Source organism: Microcaecilia unicolor, chromosome 2, assembly GCF_901765095.1.
Source record: "Microcaecilia unicolor chromosome 2, aMicUni1.1, whole genome shotgun sequence".
NCBI lineage: Eukaryota > Metazoa > Chordata > Amphibia > Gymnophiona > Siphonopidae > Microcaecilia > Microcaecilia unicolor.
This window is the reverse complement of record NC_044032.1, coordinates 564,854,265-564,874,460: the sequence shown is the minus strand read 5'-3', so window position 1 is coordinate 564,874,460 and position 20,196 is coordinate 564,854,265. Positions and strand designations below refer to the sequence as shown.

Genomic DNA, 20,196 nt, shown 5'->3' with positions numbered 1-20,196 from the left:
TTCATGTCTCTGGCCTTGCATAAGATCTATTTGTATACAGTGGAAGCAGCATATGTAAATCACTCAATCACATGCATATTCATTATGGAAAAACCCAGCTATGTTGTGGCCCTTGAGGACTGTGGCTGCCCACTTCTGTTCTAGATTAGGTGCCTATTCTACAGTGCAAGTGCCGCAGTTCTATGACAGTGGGGATATTATTGTGGTCAAAAGCACGTATGAGGCTGCTCCAACATGCATTACTATTGAGGTGGTTCCCTTACTCTCAGAAGTTTAGGGCTGGTCTTCTGCTTTAAGCTCCTCTCGGGAGGTGGCTTACTTGGTTGGCTACTGCGCAATATCTATTGAGTGGAGTCTGTCTGAAACTCCTGAGCTGGCTAGTTCTAACAATCAAGATCAGTTTGCAGGGTCAGGGAGCTCATTGCCTAGCAAAGTCAGTTAAGGAGCTTTTGGTCAGATCAGGAAAACTTGTGGCCTTTTGATCATTTGAAGGTGAGGGCAATTGATTTGTCCTTATTGCACTTTCTGCTTCTAGAGGGGAGAGCAGTAGGAGTCTTGACTCACAACACCACAGCAGTAGTGGTTATGAACAATCAGGGGAGTAAGGAGTACAGTAGTGTCCTTGAAGATTGATGAGCTTTGTGCATTGGTAGAGGATCATCTCTTGGAGATCTCGGCTGTGCATATTGCAAGAGTGAATAATATTCAGGCAGACTTTTTCAGCAGATGTCAGTTGGACCCAGGAGAAAGGGAACTCTGTCTAGCAGCTTTTCACTTGGTAGGTAGAATGGAGATGTACAATGGAATGTGAAGTGTCCACTTTGCTTCAGTTGACAAAAAGAGCTAGGGGCATTTGAACTGGATGCGCTAGTGCAACCTTGGCCAGAGTGCCACACCCTATATGCCATTTTATTCCCCTCTTGGCTGCTTGTATCTCAAGTAGTGCACAAGATAACAAAACACCCATTCCTACTGATTCTAGTAGCTCTGGAATGACCTCATTGTTCTCAGTATGCAGATCTTGTTCATCTATTAGTGGGTCTTCTGGTACTGTTAACTGAGAGGACTAGGCATTCATCATTGGGATCCTGTGCCCTTGGAAGATCTGGATTTGCTTCTAGTTTAGCCTGGAAAGGCACTGCCTGAAAAGAGAGGTGTTTTTCAGCCTTTGTTATTAAGGCTACTATGTTGAAGGCCTGCTGGTTGTTTATTTTTTTATTTATTTATTTTTTTTGTTACATTTGTACCCCACGCTTTCCCACTCATGGCAGGCTCAATGCGGCTTACATGGGGCAATGGAGGGTTAAGTGACTTGCCCAGAGTCACAAGGAGCACTTCAGCTTTTGCGAGTGTTTGAATACAGGGTATTAATTTTATTTTTTTAATTTTTTTGCAGAAGGGCATAGAGCAGTGGTTCTCAACCTAGTCCTCAGGACACACCCAGCAAGTCTGGTTTTCAAGGTATTCACTGTGAATATGCATGAGATAAATTTGCATATGATAGAAGCAATGCATTCAAATTTATCTCATGCATATTCACTGTGGATACCTTGAAAACCAGACTGGCTGGGGGTGTCCTGAGGACTGGGTTGAGAAACCCTGGCCAAGAGTGAAGTTTATCTCTTATTTCACTTGAGATGCAAGTGGTGGCTCTCGCACGTTTCCAGGTAAAATTGGTAGATTCTCTATTGTAGCCCAACCAATTGTTCATCCTGTTGGAATGGTTGTTCCAGAGGGTTCTTATTTTGGTGCAGCCATCATTGTCTAGGCCTCCTTTTAAGTCAGTCTGGTGGATTTCCTTGAAACATTATCAGTGTTTCTGGTTGCTCTGTTTGGCTAGGGGTATTGTTGTAGCACTTAAGAATGACGTAATTACCTTAAGGAGCAGTTAGCATACAAGTTATATCTAGGGCAGTGGTTCCCAAACTTTTTCAGTCCGCGGCGCCCCTAGTGTCCATGCAATTTTTACAGCGCCCCTCCCCCCCCCCCACCACACATTTCTCCCTCTTGGCCACACATTTCTCCTCCCCCTTTCCCCCCCAAAAAGAAAAGGTATTCTGGGGGAAAAAGACATTTTTCAAAATTGGGTTAATATCAACTTTGTTCTATGACATGCAAGGGCCTTTACAGATACCTGGAAGAAAGAGGCTGGGATTATTGGTTGGGTATGGGTATACATGGAGTGCAGGACACATGTACATGCTGATAAAGACCCTGCATACAGTGTTTGAAATCCTTAATGCAGACACAGCTAATCTAATCTTACACCAGCTACAGTTAGACAGGCTGTGTACTGAGTGCTTCTCGGTACGCACTTTGGAGCATGACAAATTTTATTCACCGTTTACTTGGAGGGGCATAATCGAATGGGGCACCCAAGTTTTCCTGAGGACGTCCTCGCGAAGGGGCAGGGAAACCCGTATTATCAAAACAAGATGGGTGTCCATCTTTTGTTTCGATAATACGGTTGGGGATGCCCAAATCTCAACATTTAGGTCCACCTTAGAGATGGTCGTCCTTAGAGATGGTCGTCCCTGATTTTTGGCGATAATGGAAACCGAGGACGCCCATCTCAGAAACGACCAAATCCAAGCCATTTGGTTGTGGGAGGAGCCAGCATTCGTAGTGCACTGGTCCCCCTCACATGCCAGGACACCAACCAGGCACCCTAGGGGGCACTGCCGTGGACTTCAGAAATTGCTTCTAGGTGCATAGCTCCCTTACCTTGTGTGCTGAGCCCCCCAACTCCCCCCAACTCCCCCCAAAACCCACTTCCCACAACCGTACACCACTACCATAGCCCTTAGGGATGAAGGGGGGGCACCTAGATGTGGGTACAGTGGGTTTGTGGTGGGTTTTGGAGGGCTCACATTTACCACCACAAGTGTAACAAGTAGGGGGGGATGGGCCTGGGTCCGCCTGCCTGAAGTGCACTGCAGTGCCCACTAAAACTGCTCCAGGGACCTGCATACTGCTGTCAGGGAGCTGGGTATGATATTTGAGGCTGGCATAGAGGCTGGAAACAATATTAAAAAAAAAAATTTATAGGGTGGGAGGGGGTTAGTGACCACTGGGGGAGTAAGGGGAGGTCATCCCCGATTCCCTCCGGTGGTCATCTGGTCATTTAGGCCACATTTTTGTGGCTTGGTCGTAAAAAAAAAGGACCAAGTAAAGTCGTCCAAATGCCCTTCTTTTTTCCATTATCGGCCGAGAACGCCCATGTGTTAGGCATGCCCCAGTCCCGTCTTTGCTATGCTTCCGACACGCCCCCGTGAACTTTGGTCGACCCTGCGATGGAAAGCAGTTGAGGATGCCCAAAATTGGCTTTCGATTATGCCGATTTGGGCAACCCTGTGAGGACGCCCATCTTCCGATTTGTGTCGAAAGATGGGTGTCCTTCTCTTTCGAAAATAAGCCTGTTGGTTTCTCTAACCACTCAGTGCTGCATGGAGATCTACTTCGTCAGATGAAAAACGTATCCTGTTTGTGGCTAAACACTGATGCACTGAAGCTTCGTTCAGCGGAGCACAGGACTGGAAGCCCTCCTCTCCTAAATATCAAGCTACTTATGATATCCAGCAGTCCGGGGAACATTTTCTCCAGGTCTGCTTTTAGACACTGCGAGCGCCAACTCCTAACGTCCGACACTACCCGCAATGCAAACAGCAATGCACATGGCCACTGTGGCCACCCCTCTCCCACAATCGACATCGCAACCACAATACGTATTTGGTAGTACCAAACCTGGTAGAGGGATTGGAAGGGAGTCTGAGCAGTATAAATAAAGTTTGCATAAAAGAAATGATATAGCCAGTGGAAGAGCAGCGTTAACACATTAAAACACGATAACCTGGGTCTTGGAAACCAATCAGCTTGTGCTTGCCTCTCCCTCCGCGGCACCTCTGTGAATTTGCTGTGGCACACAGTTTGGGAAACGCTGACCTAGGGGATGATTTACTACCCTGTATATTTGGATAAACATCTGTATTAATGAATAAATATGCTGAGATGGAAAATACATTTTTATTTATTGTAGACAAATAATTAGCAAAACTATAACAAGCTAGCGTACAAAATAGTTCTTTTTGGCAAAAGAAAGGAATACAAAATATAGATATGTTTGTTAGAGTGTACCACTGAATCCTGAACGTAAATTCACATAAAATATCAACTAAAGTGAAACTGTGCATATCACACATCAGTTAGTCTAACTCGGTCTTTCCCAAGTCAGTCCTGGAGTACCCCCCCTTGCCAGTCAGGTTTTCAGGATATTTACAATGAATATTCATGAGATTAATGTGCATACACGGCCTCCATTGTAATCAAATCTCTTTCAAGCATATTCATTGTGGATATCCTGAAAACCAGACTGGCAATGGGGTACTCCAGGGCCGACTTGGGGAAACACTGGTCTAACTGATCATTTGCCTGGCAATGAAAGACATCTATCTCTTCCCCAAACCATAGGAATGATCCTGCTCACCTTCATGGGTATACTGAGCCCAATGAGACAATTCCACTGCATCTTCCTCCTTGGCTCCAGCTGACTTTGGGACAGCGAGCAAAGATTGCAACAGCAGGGTGATTGGGAATGAGAACACTTCCTCCACTCTGCCAAGAATGTCAGTCTTCTCAGTGTCTGGTGGGAGTAAGCACAGCTATAAATCATCCTTTTCTTTTGCTCTCAGCAGCACTTTATAATCACCTCAAGATCATCTCTTTTACTGCGAACAGTCTTTACAGAGAGGCAGAAATCTTCATTTTTCTTCTGATGTTACACAGAATTCTGCGTATCAGAGAGTTGCAAATGCCACCTAGTTCTTCTTGCAACTCCTAAGAGTATTTCTTCTCAAACAGGACAAGGAACAGCTTCTCTGACTAGCTGGAATGGGACTCTGTCTGGATCCAGGTGTTGCCGAATTGCGGAACCACAGTGGCAGGCGGTTCAAGATCTTCTGCAAAAGAGATGGTCCATTGTACCAGAACTGATCCTCACTGTTAAGCACAACCTCACTTACTCCTGTGTCCACACAGTGAGCAGTAGACAAAGACAGTATTCAGAGTCCTTTCACAAACAATATTAGAGACCGTCTGAATTTTGGTTTTGGCTTTAGTGCTAAAAACAGGCCAAAATTTGTGTTTGGCCTTGTTTTGGTTTTAGCCAAAAAGGCTAGTGCATTTTCAGCTGGAACTGAAACTTTATGTTGGGTCCCCTTTCTCTCTGCACTGCCCCCCAGGACCCACCTGTAAGCTCCTCTTCCCCCCCCCCCCCCACCCCAACGGCCGGCCCTCTATCGTCTATCCCCTGGTGGCCTTGTGGGTAGTCAGGGCTGGAGTGATCACCAGTCAATCCTGCTCTCACCGGCTCCAACCTCAAAATGCCTTCCTCGACCTCCAGTGGTAGTCTCATGAGACTGCCGCTAGAGATCATGGCAGCCATTTTGGCAGTGGAGAGGACATGGGCAGGAGAGACTGGAGATTGCTCCTGCCTTGACTACCTGTTAGGCCGCCAGAGGATGGGATGGTATGCTTGGGGGAGGCTTATGGGTGGGGCCTGGGAGGGAGGGAGTTGGGGACTTGTTTCATGCAGGGGCCAGGCTGTGCCAGGCCCTAGCTGCCTGTTTCAGCTGCAGATTTGGTTGTGGCTGAAATTGAAGAAACCAGTTTTGGTCACCCTCTAAACAGCATGTCCATGTTAGAGCAGCACAACTCCCAAAATACATCAAGTCAGGAAATCTTTCAGAAACCATAATATTACTCAGAGAATGGTGCAGGGCATAAGTTAGGCCTCAAGCCCATAAATGTGACACAGGAACATCCCTACAGTATTCCAAAGTTCCTTTCCTATACAGACCTCTGCTTTTGTGGTCTTGGTTACCATTTGTACTGTTCCAATTTTCCGGGTTTCTCTTCCTTATTTCTTGAAGTTTTCCAAAGGAAGATTAGCTATCACTTTGCATAAATTGGATGTTCGTAGGCACTCATCTGTTATCTAGAAGTCATTAATTTCTTTTGCAAAACAGATCATCTATTTGTACTTTTTAGTGGCCCACGTAAGGGGCAAGTGGCTTCACTCATCTCTGGTGCATTGGATCAATGTGGTAATTGAAGTGGCAGACATTCTTAACCAGAAAGCAGTACTGCAGTGTTTCAATGCTTGTTTGATGAGAACTCAAGCGGCTTCTTGGTCAGAAACTAGAACAGTCTCCAGAGGATATTTGTAGGGTGGTAACTTGATTGTTGCTGCATTTGTTCATTAGGCTTTATAAGATGGTTGGGCCATTTTGGAGGGAGCTTCGTCTCTCCCACCCTGAGTGATAAGCTTTGGTACTGGACTAGTCTAGTAGGATGATAAAGTGAAAATTATTCTTACCTAATTTCCTTTCCTTGAATCTTGCTAGACCAGTCCAGAATCCACCCAAGATAACTGAGGTTTTTGCAGTATCCTTGGTTTCTTTGCCTGCTACTGGTTTGTAAAGAGTTCTACATTCTGCAGCGGTGTCTCAGAAGGGTATTTGTCTGTTCCCCCCCCCCCCACCCCAAGTATCACAGAATGGTATTTTACCCCCAAGTATTCTATCTGTTTCTACATTTACTTGCTGCTTTGGCATTAGCATACTGTCGGACATAACCCTACTAGTCTGGACAGGTCTAGCAGGATTCAAGGAAAGGAAATTATCAAATGGAATTACACTTCACCTTTAATATTAAAGGAAATTGGTCCAAATTTAGAGATGCACTGCCAGTCCAGAGGTGGTGGGCAGGGCCATGCCAACACGGTAAGTGAGGTAAGCACGGCAGGAGGGCGCCGTCCTCTGTGGGGTGCCCCGCTGCGCCATGCTTACCTCGCCCTCCCGCGTCACAACTGCCCGCCCTCTTGTCCCCCCCAAGATCCCTTTTAAATTTACCTCCGTCCGGCAGCGAAGGCGCGCCACAGCGTCAGTGAAGGAGCCGGCGCGCCCGATGTCTCTACTAGTCTTCCCCCTTCGCTCAGAGTTCCGCCTTCTTCTGACGTCAAGGAAATGACGTCAGAAGAAAGCGGGACATTGAGCGAAGGGGGAAGACTAGTAGAGACGTCGGGAGCGCCGCCTCCTTCACTGACGTTGTGGTGCGCCTTCGCTGGTAAATTTAAAAGGGATCTTGGGGGGGAGAAGAGGGCGGACAGTTGGGACATGGGAGCGGGAGGGCAGCGATCATTTTCATGGAGAGGGGGGCGCCAACTGTTCGTCTGCGGCGGGGGGGGGGGCGGCACCAACTGATCTCCTGCAGGGGGACGCCACAGACCCTTGGCATGGCCCTGGTGGTGGGAAATGTTCCTCACAGAAGCCAGCATCACTTTTAGCTCCATTTACACAAATTCAAAATGTATGCAATATTTTAAAGGGAAATAATAATATTGGGTCAGTGTGAATCTAAGCAGATGTTTTAATCTTAGTGAGCAGTAATCTAATTGCTGTAGATCAGAAGAAATTTATACATACATTTTTTTGACATAGCTTTGCTTCCAGCTTTGTCAGAATTAGGAGAGGAGATCTAGGCACTGTGAGCATTTATTTGCTAGAGCTCGGGGATTTTTCCTGTTTTAAACCCCCAACATAGAGGGTCTTTTACTTAACTGTGGTAGAAATCAGCTGGCAATAAAAGCCAAGACGCCCATAAGAATATAATGGGTGTCTCGGTGTTTACTGCCAGCTGATTTCTACTGCAAGCTAAAAATGCTACCGCAGCTTAGTAAAAGACCCCCTTAGTTTGTTCATTGTAGGGATATTTGTTTTTGGCAGAGTAGAGAGCACCAAAGCGCTTTCTGGAACCATGCAGCCAAAAGCTCTGAATCAAGCTGTTGCATGGTGTCTAACATCTCCCCTCAGGGCCTATGAATGCTGCTCCTACCTTATCTCCTACCAAATTTCCAGGTAACGATAGTTTGTTTTGGATAACAAGTTTTGTGGTTTGCTTTGATTATGAATGTACAAAAGGACAAATAATCCAATTTCCTTTTGGACAAGGGAGTGGTTTTATTTCACATTCATATTTTTTTATTTCACATTCATATTTCATCTGCCTATTCCATTGATAGTGATATACAGGTGTTTACATGAAGGATGAAGGATTTGAAACTGCGCATAGGTCTGGACCATTTGGAGACTATGCTCTAAGTCTTATGACCTTTCGTTATGTACGTGATGGATAATTTCTGATATCCTTTTTCATTTTAATTATTGCCTTTGGAAATTATTTTTTCGGATGAAGTTTAATTGCTGTTATGTGTGACATGCAGAGTCTGTCAGCTCTCCTGGATAGGGAGAAAATGCAGGAGAGTGCCAAAAACTGCCAGTTTAAACCGGCTAAAAGAGGAGGTAGAAAGACTAGGAGCAAAGGAAAACCTGGAGGCAGGAACACTATACATGTCCCTACTGTAATACAGACAATGATAGGGTTTATACCTGCTAGAGAAAGTGGGAAAGAAAGGAATCTCCAACACTTACCTAGTAAGAAGGAAGCAGGAGAAATCCCTGCACAGGCTGAGCTGGGGAAGGGGAATTACCTCCAGGCTGTCAGACTGGTAATCAAGGTAGCCTGAGTATGTGGTTTTTCCAGCAACCCAGAGAGGGTGTGACTGGAAAGCACACTGGTTAAAAGTAGCAATCATGCAAAGAAGGGGGGGGGGCACAGTGAAGGAAGTGTTGGAGTCCCTAGATGCCAGAGGAAAGGAAGGAGCCCAGTGAAGGGAAGGGCCAGTTTCCAGAGGCAAGAGAGGGTTCCCTGGGAGGGAACCATAGCCTGCCCAAAGGAAAAGGGTTTCCCCCAGTGTTGTAAGGGGCAGGGAATCCTGCAGAAGGCAAGTACCAAGAATGAGAAAGGAATAGTAGTCCTTGATAGTTGGCTGGAAGGTGGACACACAGCTTTCCCTGAGACCTCAGTAAGACAGTGGAGCAGGGGCGTATCTGGAATCCGGCGGTAGGGGGAGCCAGAGAGGGGGGGCACATTTTTGCCTCCCCCCCCGCCGCCGCCGCCGCCGCCTCTCTCCACCCCTCCCCGCCGTCAACCCTCCCCCGCTGCTTACTTTTGCTGGCGGGGGGCCCCAACCCCCGCCAGCCGAGGTCCGACCCGCAATCTCCGTTTTTCGTCTTCCTCCGTGGCCATGCTTCCAGGAAGTAACGCTGCAGTGCTGATTCGTTGAATCCAGAACTGGATTCAGCGTTACTTCCAGAACTGGATTCAACGAATCAGCACTGCAGCGTTACTTCCTGGAAGCATGGCCACGGAGGAAGACGAAAAACGGAGATTGCGGGTCGGACCTCGGCTGGCGGGGGTTGGGGCCCCCCGCCAGCAAAAGTAAGCAGCGGGGGAGGGTTGACGGCGGGGAGGGGGGCCAGGGCGAAATCTGCGGGGGCCCAGGCCCCTGTGGCCCCACGCAGATACGCCCCTGCAGTGGAGGAAGGGAGCTGTGCATGTTGGAGTAGGGCTGAGAAAGGTGGTAGCCCTTATCCAGAGAAGTCGGGCAGCCCTCCTTCTAAGTTGGGAATAGGGAAGGTGTTTGGGGCTGAAGCCTGATTAATGAGCCGAAGGCCACCCAGTTTCTAGGTGGATAAAAGGAACTGGGAGAGGAAGGGCTGAAGGCTAGAAAGTTAAGAGCCCTGCCCGTGTAAATGAAGTATTTGCATTATATACAGAGTGGGCTAGTTAGAAGTAAATGGACAGGAGTGAATAGTGAGCCTTCCTGTGTAATTAGCTTGTCCACCTGAGAAGCCCTCAGCTGGATGTTAGTTTGGAAGAGGGATAGAAGGAGCCCTGTGTGTGTGTGTAATTAGGGCAAGATAAGCCAAGGTACTGTAATAGAAGTGCCCTTGCGTTAAAAGAAGTAAAAGTTGTTTTATTTTAGTTTGGTCCTGTTGTTGGAAATAATAAAGTGCGTTAATTGGCTTAAAGAGGTGTGGACTGTCAGGTTTGTGGGAAACTTGGGTCCGAGATACAGAGGGTTTCAGCACCAGAGCCGTGCCCCTGACATAAATTGTGGCCAGTAGGGGGAATTGAAGTGTTGCTTGAGGAGCACCATGGTCTGGAAGCTGAAGGGACCCATCCCATATGGTACCAACTAATGCTGATGTAAGCTATCTGCCATCCTCTTATTATGAGGCAACTCCTCTCTAACGCTGGTGTGGTGTTACTCTATTTGTGATTATTGTAGCTAAGACTTGAGCTCTATAGAATTACCACTTATCTGCTCTTATAAAGGTTGCCTAAATGTAGACAATAAAATGCTGGATACTTTGCACAAATTCAATATTGGCAATTATACATGTAATTATACATGTAAACTAAACAAAACCGAACTCCCTACACTGGACTACCTCACAATTCGGACATGTGTAACGTACTATGCACCACCACCTGTTGTCCATACCGTAAATGAACTTTCTATATCTGACTATCTAACCACCCTTTACTTTATTCTATCATTTATGAACTCTAATGCAATACCACCTTGTAATTTATGCTATCATCAATGAATAATAATGCTCTACTGCATAATGTACATGCTATACCAGTCTGTATTTCTCAGATCCGGAAGTGGCGACTGTTACTCCGGCATTATGTAAGCCACATTGAGCCTATAAATAGATGGGAAAATGTGGGATACAAATGCAATGAATAAATAAATAAATAAATAAATAAATGCCATTGTAGAATACTAGCGTAAGTTAGTGCATAACTTTAATCACGAGCCCTTAGGTCATGTCTAAAGGCTGATGTAAATGCTCATGCCTAACTGCTGTCAACACACCCCAGACCCAGCCATGCCCCTCCATTTCCACCCCCCCCCCCCTAGCAGTTGCACACTGAAGGAATTAAAAGCTAAGGTTATAGACTACCAAGTAAGGGCAGTTATGTGCCTAACTGCTAAATAGTGCCAGTTATTGATTAATGCCAGTTAACACCTAATTTAACAGTTAAGTTACACACACAACCTATGCATGCAAATTTGCATGCTAAACGCAACAGTGTGCACAAGATTATAGAGTTAGGGGGATAGTTGTTAATTATATAGCTGGAAAGGAAGGAATGTCTTTGTATGGCCCCCAGCCATGCCTTTTTGGTGCAGCTGATGGTTGCAGATAATGAGAGTATAAGATTCAACCTAAACACTAGCAACACAACTATAAATGGGTAGCATATAGGGTGTGAACTGTTCTGTTTAATTATTAAAAAACATGTTTCTACTTAGTAATCTAAATGATGCCATCCTTTCCAGTTTGCGAGCTGAGATCTCCTTCAGTGGGTGACTTTCTATGGGGATTAGGAAACTCAGGTTGGCTGAAGCACATTAAAGCCATCATGGACACAGGCATCTTTATTGCAAAGGTAAGCAACAGTAATCCAAGTATAACCTCCTCTTGGTGGTCACTAGATGGTGGTAGACTAGATATCATGCTGGCCATTATTCTTACCTGTGAATTTGTGAACATGTATTTGGATACCTATGGTTTGTCTAAGTATGGGTTAAAAAAAAAAGCAGTAGATTCTTCTTGCAAAGAGGACACTTGACAATAAATTCCTCACAACTTTGCTTCCACATGGTAGTAAGTGTGCATTGCAATGTTAGTGTATGCGAGTAAAACCATGCAGCAACTGAAAGCACGTATGCTGGAACATAAGAGCAGCTTGAAGTGCCAGACCATGGAGGCACCCCTAGTACAACATTACGTTAGTACGGGACACAAGTTTGACCAGTTGCAATTTGGAGTTTTGGTACAATTAATTCTATCTGCCAAGGGGGGGAATTTAAACATGATACTATGTAACAAAGAACGTTGATGGATTTGTTTTCTTCAAACAGTGACCCCTCATTGACTGAATTGTATAGGAGACGTGAAGCTTTTAGGTTTTTTTGTTGGTTCAGTTATAGTTGGGTTTTCCTTTTGATTAATATCATAAGCTTTTTTGCTCATTTGTTGGTTTATTCATTTATTCATTTTTTTGTTTGAGCGTGGCCGGTTGTCGGCACTCATGGGTCATGTGATTATTACTTCATTTAGCAGGCAGGCACTTTATAGTCGGCATCTTTAAAATAGGTGTCTTTTCTACTTTTCCACTCACAGTTTCCAGCCCAGCACGGCAAGTGTGGAACTTTGCATAAATAGTATTATTAAATCTGACGTATTCAATGCAATCCAGCAATTAGCTTTCCATATTTTTAGTTGAAATTTAGCATGACAGTGTTCCTACACATGCAACTGTGTTTGCCAGAATTTAGTTAATAGCTTGTGACAGTATGGCAGTAGTTTTAATTGCAACAATTAAGCAGTTTTGTTTTGATAACGATTTTGATATGGAGAGAATAGTGATGTTTACATCAGATGGTATATCAGTGATGCTTGGAATACACAGGGCTTTTTTGTGTGCCAGTACTAGCACCCTTTCCCCCCACCAGACAGGATAGGCACCACTCCTTGCCAAATTAGGGGGGGGGGGGGAAATGGAGTAGCAGGCACAGGGCTGCAGTGCTCGGGTGGGTGCTGAGGGGTCTGTCGAATCCCTGCCCCTCTGACATCAACTTCCTGTTCCGGGGAAGGGGACCAGGAGAGCTCACAGTGCGTGCCCGAGCACTGGAGCCCCAGCCTGCTTCTACTTGCTTTGCCCCCATTGTTGCTTGTGGGGCGAAGCAGCAGGGGCCGCAGGAGAGAGGCGGGAGATGCTGATCTGCAAGGCTTTGTTCTGTGAGTCTGACGTGCAGGACGTCAGAAACAGAAGGAAGCCTTTTGCGAGGAGGACCTCAGCTGGCGGGCAGTTGGGGGTCCCCCACCAGCAAAGGTAGGCGATGGCGGGGGGGGGGGGGGTCGAGCGGGTCGGCAGTGGCGGGGGGGAGCAAAGCTGGTGGTGGCGGGGTTGACAATGACTGGCGGGCGGGCTGTGTCGGCGGCAATGGCGGGGCGGTGTCAGCAATGGCAGGGGGGGCCGCAGCACCGGGGTGGGGGCTAAAATGTGCCCCCTCACCTCGGGCTCTGGACCCGCCGAAGTCTGGCTATGCCCCTGGCATGCACTGCCTGCACTGCATGCAAATCTCTCTCATGAATATTCATTGTGGATATCCTGAAAACCTTGCTTGGATGCCTTCAGGACCAAGTTTGGGAACCACTGGGCTACAAATTAAAGTCAGCAAGCAGCATTAGTAGTTTTTATTTCCAGCATACCATCCCGTCAGGGTGAATTCCTTTCCCCATTCTTGTAGCTTTTCCTACTAGCAAAAATTGCTCTGTGACTCTTATCACTGGTACTTAGTTTGGCAAAGGCACACAAGCACCCCAATGCTTAAGTTAATGAGTTTATTCAGTTTAGTCTTTTATACTCCACTTCTTTTAAGCAAATCAGCTGGAAAGACTGGCACTTTATCTGGGGGGGGGGGGGGGGGGGGTTCTAGCCAGCTTGCTTTCACTTGATCAAATACTGGACTGAATCCTTATAGGCAAAGTATTCAGGAGTCGCAGTTCAACAGCCACTGCATCCTGGACAGGACAATTCTCAGCTTGACCTTACAGTCCTGTCCTCCACCCCAGCTGTTAGTCTCAGTTCAATAAACTACAAAGTTCATGACTAAAAGTCTTCTCTTGTACCTCCTGGTTCTCTTTACATGCTCTCAGGGTCAGGCTCCTCTTCTGTAGCAGGCAGTGGGCCATTCTTCTCTTCCAGTTTTCACTCCATCTGCTTTCTGGGAAGAGCTTTTAAAGGAGCTTCAAAGAATTAACCACTCTCTTCTGTTTAGGGCTTTTCCTATCTGTGGGCCCACCTCATTTCCTTTCCCAATTAGGATCTCCTTGGGCTCTTCCTCAGCATTTCCCAATATTTTCATTGTTTCCTGTGGAAGGTTGGCTTCCCTGCCCCCCACTCTTTTGAATACTCCTCCCCTTTATGGGCTCTGGAAATCCTCTCTCTAGCCTAGGCTTCCTGGGAGTTGTAATTTCATTTCGCTTAGGGCTTCATTTACAAAGCCGCCCTAGTGATTCCCACGTGGCAAATGAGAGGAAGCCCAAAGTAATTGAGTGGGCTTCCTCTCATTTGCCACATTGAGAATTGTTAGTGTGGCTTTGTAAAACAGGCCCTTGAAGAGAAATTAGCCTTTCCTTTATTACCTTTAATTCTAACCAGTAATCAGGGAACCAGAGCTCCCCCCCCCCACCCGTGGCAACTCTGTGACAGGGCACCACCTGTGCCTGTTGCAATATGTCCACCTGAAGATGAAACCATAATGGGACCTTCAGTTCTTGTGGAATCAATACACCTAGTTCTACCAAAATTCCATCTGTGAATTTAGATTGCATCGTGCTAGAGGGTCAGCTTTATGAATCCAGTCTCTCCAAAGGTGTTCCATTTGTTTCTTATGTTGGTGGGAAACTAACCATGATTCTCAAGTTTACTTTGAGAACCTGATTGCAAACCGAGCAATGGCTACATATTGGTCATCTGAAGCTCTGAGCAATCTTCTGCTGTATTTGGGCACTTTCTACAAAATTTAAAGTGTGCATGCAATCAAATTGCTATGTTTTATGCCTAAGTTGCGCTGAAAAATGGTGGTAGTGTAGATGCGTGTTTTGGGCGTGCGCAGAATTATTTTTCAGCACAACTACAAAAAATGCCTTTTTAAAAATGTTTGCCGAAAATGGACGTGCGTCAAAATGAAAATTGCCATGCATCCATTTTGAGTCTGAGACCTTACCGTCAGCCATTGACTTAGCAGTAAGGTCTCATGCGGTAACTGGGCAGTAATGACCTACGTGCATCAGAAATTTAAAAATATTTTTCGGAAGCGCGTAACGGATGCGCACCAAAATTGAAATTACTGCGAGGGCCATGAGGTAACTGGGCAGTTACTCCAGTTTGGCGCTTATTGGACACTTGAAGGCACCTGTATACGGCTTAGTAAAAGGGCCCCTAAAACATTTTTTTTGTTAAAAAAATAATTCAAATAATCTTCAGCTAATATTTTAAGTCAATATCTTCATAAACCAGTTTCAGAAAGATCCAAGAGAATGAATATATTGATCTGGAATAAAACAAAAAAAAACTATCAGCTTGATGTATGGAATAAATGAATGTAATATATTTTTGGATTGCTGAGAACATAGATAATGCCAGTTTGGCAGTAAGAATATGCATAGCATATAAGAGATCTTCTTGTTTGAAATACACTCTTGATAGATGTTTTTCCCCCCAAGTTTATAGTGTTGGTTTTCAAAGTATTTATAAACCTTTTTTGATTCACTTTTTTAATGATTTGTTTATAACCATGGAAGAGCAGCAGGTTCCCTTTGTTTATGCCAGGAAGCTTCAAGAATTTGTAAATTTGTCATTTCCAGTTGCAGTCTACTTCCTGGACCATCAAATTGCAACACAGTTTTCCAAGCTTATAAGACATATCACAGCTTCTCACCAACAGTGAAAATGCAAAGCTGCCACTTTACAGTTCAATTCTACCATTCCTGGATCGTTTGAGGAGGGATGAGCTGGCTATAAGCTCGACCTGGCTGCTTCTTTATGCTTATTCTCCCATTACTCTCATAGCGAAGGCCTGCCAAGTTTTTAAAGAGAGACCTGGCAGAATGATTTTTATAGCACCATACTGGCCCCAACAATTGGCTTCCAGCTTCATAATAACCAACCGTTTCTTGATTCATGAAAAGGTTTCTTCATGTCAAACCACCATTGCTGTGGAACCTTAATATTGATCTTATCTCACTCGTGAAGTTGCCTTTTGAACCAGTGAAGTCTAGTTCACTCAAGTATGTTCATTGGAAAGTAAACTTTAAGCCTTTGGTAAGAATTTAGGATGAGAACAAAGAACTGTGTAATTACCATTGAAGTGAGTATGTGGCTAATAAGTGACTAGAAGTTCACTTTCCAGTGGACAGTTTCAAAGCTCTTTGGTTGGTTCACTAAGTTAATGTGAGATTACAATGGACAGCCAGTGGGCTTTGAAATTGTTCATGGTGTAGCATTTGGGAGAGTATGGTTGGTCCTGTTTGGAAGACTACTTGCCATTCTCCCTACCACAACTCTGAATGTGAAAAGGTTGCTGACCTGTGGACTATAGTATTGAATTCATAAAACAAATGTGCTTTTAACTGAGGAAACTTTCTATATTGGTCATGCTCCCTTTAGCCTTAAAACCTTGGAAAACAAAGGGGGTTCTCCCTGTAAATGATCTGTGCAGTTTTTATTTCTCCTTGGTTCCAAAGCTAGCTCCTATTTACACTCCAGAATTCTAGTATGCCCTTATAAGCAATGCTGTGCCTTATCGCTTCTCAGTCCTCTGTGTTGCTTTATCTTCAGCAAAAAATAAAAACTCCTGTGATAATGCCTGCTCTTTATATATGTTTTTTTTTAATTTTTTATAGACAGTGGCAGAGGAAGCAACAAGTGTTCTTGTTCATTGCTCGGATGGCTGGGATAGGACAGCTCAGGTTTGCTCAGTAGCAAGCCTTTTACTAGATCCATATTACAGAACATTGAAAGGATTTATGGTAAGTGAGTTTATTAGGTGTCACTTTAAAATTTGTATTGATTTATCCATGCTTTAGATTCGTAAAGGCCATATTAGCAATGACAAGACTGTTGGGGGAAGGGGGGTACATTATGACTGTGAAAGGTCCCTTCTGAATCTCATTGGCCACCTTCTATCCCCTTCCGCAATCATTGGCACTACTCTTCTCCCTCTTCTCTCCCACTTCAGCCCTGTATGCAATACTCCCTACCTATCCTTCTTTTTTTTATCTCACTAGCTGTCAAGAATGAATGACATCAACACCAAACATGACTGGAAATTGTTCCCAGCACTAGGACTGTTCCTGGATGTGGGGATATTGTTTGAAGTTGAGGTTGGGTTCAGAGTTTGTTTTATATCTTGATCCTGCAGCAGAGGTCTTGGGAGAAGTTATTGGGTTTTATTAATGAGTGATTGTTACATATCTGATCTTATGGCCTTAGGGGATTTTAACATTTATTTTGATGGAGCTTTATCCTTGAGGGAACAATCCGTGATAGTCCAAGGGTTGGAACCAAAGTGTCTGTATCTGTTCGTAATGAGGGTTCTTGATCAATTATTTCTTTTTCCCTCTAAAAGTTAAGAATAGGTTGAGGAGGGTTAGGGAAGAATTTGTACCTTAGTCTGGTCATGTTTTGTTATTGATCCAACTGCATTGGTGCAATAATGCCCAGGAGAGTACTCTTAAATGTTTTGAGTATAAGGATTGGAGAACTGTCAGGTGAGCAGCTCAGAGTCTATTCAGTTATGAGTAGAAAATCTTCAGAATCAAGATAATTCCACAATTCTGCAGATGTAATATATTTTGAGAAGTCAGCAGATAAGGTAGCTCGTAGAAGAGAAGTGAAAATTGAGATTGCACCTGCTTGGTTTCACCTAGGTATAATGTTGCTGAAGCAACAAGTTAGACAGCTTGAAAAAAATGGAAAAGGGAAAGGAATAAGGAATCTTTGAATAGATTTAAGGAGCACCTTAGTATTTTTATAGGAAAGAGATTATGGAGGGAAGTTATTGTGGGCTGCTATTAAGACATTAGTTTACTGTTGACTCCAGTTATTAGTAACTAGGTCTCATTGCATTTAAATGGGATCTGTGGTAAAATAACACAAGTTGGTGATAACATAATATGTCCATGCTGATAACTTCCACCTTTATAAAATATATTGCTAATCAATTGAATGTAGAAGGTGATGTATTTAAACAACTGCTTAAGATAAAAATTTTTATATATATATATATATATATATATATATATATATATATATATATATATATATATATATACACACACACACACACACACACCCCACAAATGCTTCTGGTTTACATTTGAAAGGGGGTGCATACCAGTTTACTTTGTTTTTAAGAAACAAAAATTGAAGGTATTAGGATAAGTGTGGGTTGGGATGTGAATACAGTTTCAGCTTTCCCACTATATGACAGGACGTTAACAGGCTCTCTTTTAAGTATTATGGGGGTTATCCATAGAGGATGGTATTGCTTTCTCATCTTTGGTAATGTAGTTAATTCAGAAATGTTTTTTGTTTGTTTGGGGGTTTTTATTTTGGGGGGGGGGGGCGTGGTTTGAAGATTGAGGTGAGATCTGTTAATAACATTATTGAATTGGGAGAGAAGATAGCCCAGTTAGACCATTTTAAATTAATTAAGATATGGGAGATAGATATGTTGGATGGAACTAAAGCTGTCATGCCAATCTGATCCAATCCCTACAGGCTACCTGAAAGTGTGAGCAGTGGATAGCTCCCCTGTTGATGTGTTTGTTTGATTCTTTTTTGTTGCAAGGTCTTTGATACATGCTATTGTTTAACCCTTTCTTAAAGGAGGGAATGCAGAGCAAGGGTTCCTTTCATCCTACCATCCAGTTTCTCAGTTACCATTTGTTAGCAAATTTATTGAAAAATTGTTTACTAACAATTATTAGATTATATTCAGCTGTCTGGGGCTTTGAGCAGTTGGCAATTGGCTTCCATAAAAATCATAGTACAGAAATCTGAATTGGATATGTTCTTTTTTTATATTATGGATCTTGGAAAGTAATTTGGAATCAAATCAATTCTTATGTACTGCTAATATCCCCTTTCCAGGGTTCAATGCGATTTACATTCTAGGTGAGACAAAAGCCAATAATGTTAGTGAGGTATGAGAACAATAAGAGACCATTGGTGTACTGTATGAGACCAAAAACATTATAGGAAAGGATAATGGAGGTAGAAGTCACTGGATTGTAATGAAGCAGTATTTGGGAAGTGTTATGACTCTGCCCCTGTATCATGCTCTCATTCATCTCGCCTCCTGGTGGTCAGACCTGGTGGTCGCAATAGACTATCTGTTGATGGTTTTCCCGGTTCCAGAAGTCATGCCTGTCCGGTCCGGATTTTCTAGCGTGCCAGTTGGTCTCGAGACTTTTTGGAACTCAGCTGTTTCCGTACCTGGTGAACTCCCTGGCTGTTGGCCTTTATTAACCACCTGGAAGTGTTTCTAGTTTGCCTTGCAACAGAGGCCCTCAGAGGTGTGTCTTCTGCGGTTGTTTGTTGCTGTGCTTTCCCTGCTACTTTCAGTTTCTGCCTTTGAACCTTTGCCTGGACCTGGACCTGGACTTTGACTTTGTTTGCCGCCTGCCTTGGAACCCGTGCCTGGAGCTGGACCTTGACTTTATTTGCCTGGCCCCGGTTCTGCTGAGTTCATGGACTATCTTCCTGCTCCCTGCTGTGGCTTCTGTTCTGGTGGGTGTTCCTCCTGCTGCTGCCGCCCTCGGCAGTAGCCCATGGGCTCACTATCCAGTGTTTCGTGTGAAGCGTGACAGGAAGAGAGAGGTTTTTAGCCTGTTCCTGAAGCTAAGGTAGCTGTTTTCTGTTCTGATTTCAATAGGTAGAGAATTCCATATTTTAACTCCCAAGTACAGGGAATATAGAGCTGAAAATCTGATTATGAATCGTCTTTCGAAACGGTGACGCTAGCATCAGTTGTTCTTTCAGTCTGTTAGACTGGACCAAACGTAGCGAAGTGGTCTTAGTCAGCAGTTCAGAGGTGAAACCCTGTAAGATTTGAAAAACTAAACAAGCAACTTTGTACCTAATTCTTTCTGCTATGGGAAACCAGAGCAGTTTGTTAAGATGAGTTAAAACACTGGTATATCTATTCAATCTGTATATTAGTCTAGCAGCTGTATTTGGAGGGAGAGATAGTAGCTGTGTTTGGAATGGAGAAATAGAAGAGTCTTTTTATTGTGGTCTCCCGCAGGATTTAATTTTATCCCCAATTGCTTTTTAACGTTCAGTCCTATAATTTGTAGTAAGAAGAATGTGGTTTAAACAACTGATCCATCTTTGGTTTGCAGTTGGGAGTGATCAATTTAAGTTTCCGGATAAATTTCTGCAGGAGCTTTCTTAATAGTTTACAAAACATGAATTGAAATTACATCTTGAAAAAAACACTTTTTAATGAGGCTCTCAAGACATCAGAAGGCTCTTAACTTTGGTGCCTTCTATTGATGGCATCCCTTTTCTTGAAAAACTGTGGTAAAATTATTGTGGTTTGGTTTGACAATGATTTTCAGTTTGATGAGCAGGTTACTTCTGTTATATGTACTTTCTTTTCCAGTTTGTGGCTCTTAAGTAGGTTGCAATCATTGTTAGATC

The 20,196-nt window shown here is 44.1% G+C and overlaps 1 protein-coding gene across 1 annotated transcript in view; it reads left to right on the top strand.

Annotated features, from left to right (window-relative positions):
* The window catches only part of MTMR7 (myotubularin related protein 7), a 165,992-nt gene that overhangs the window by 69,242 nt on the left and 76,554 nt on the right, over positions 1–20,196 (top strand). The window contains exons 8-9 of the mRNA XM_030192649.1: positions 11,255–11,364; positions 16,392–16,517. Of these exons, the coding sequence (XP_030048509.1) occupies positions 11,255–11,364; positions 16,392–16,517 (236 nt within the window). The remainder of the gene's footprint in view (positions 1–11,254; positions 11,365–16,391; positions 16,518–20,196) is intronic.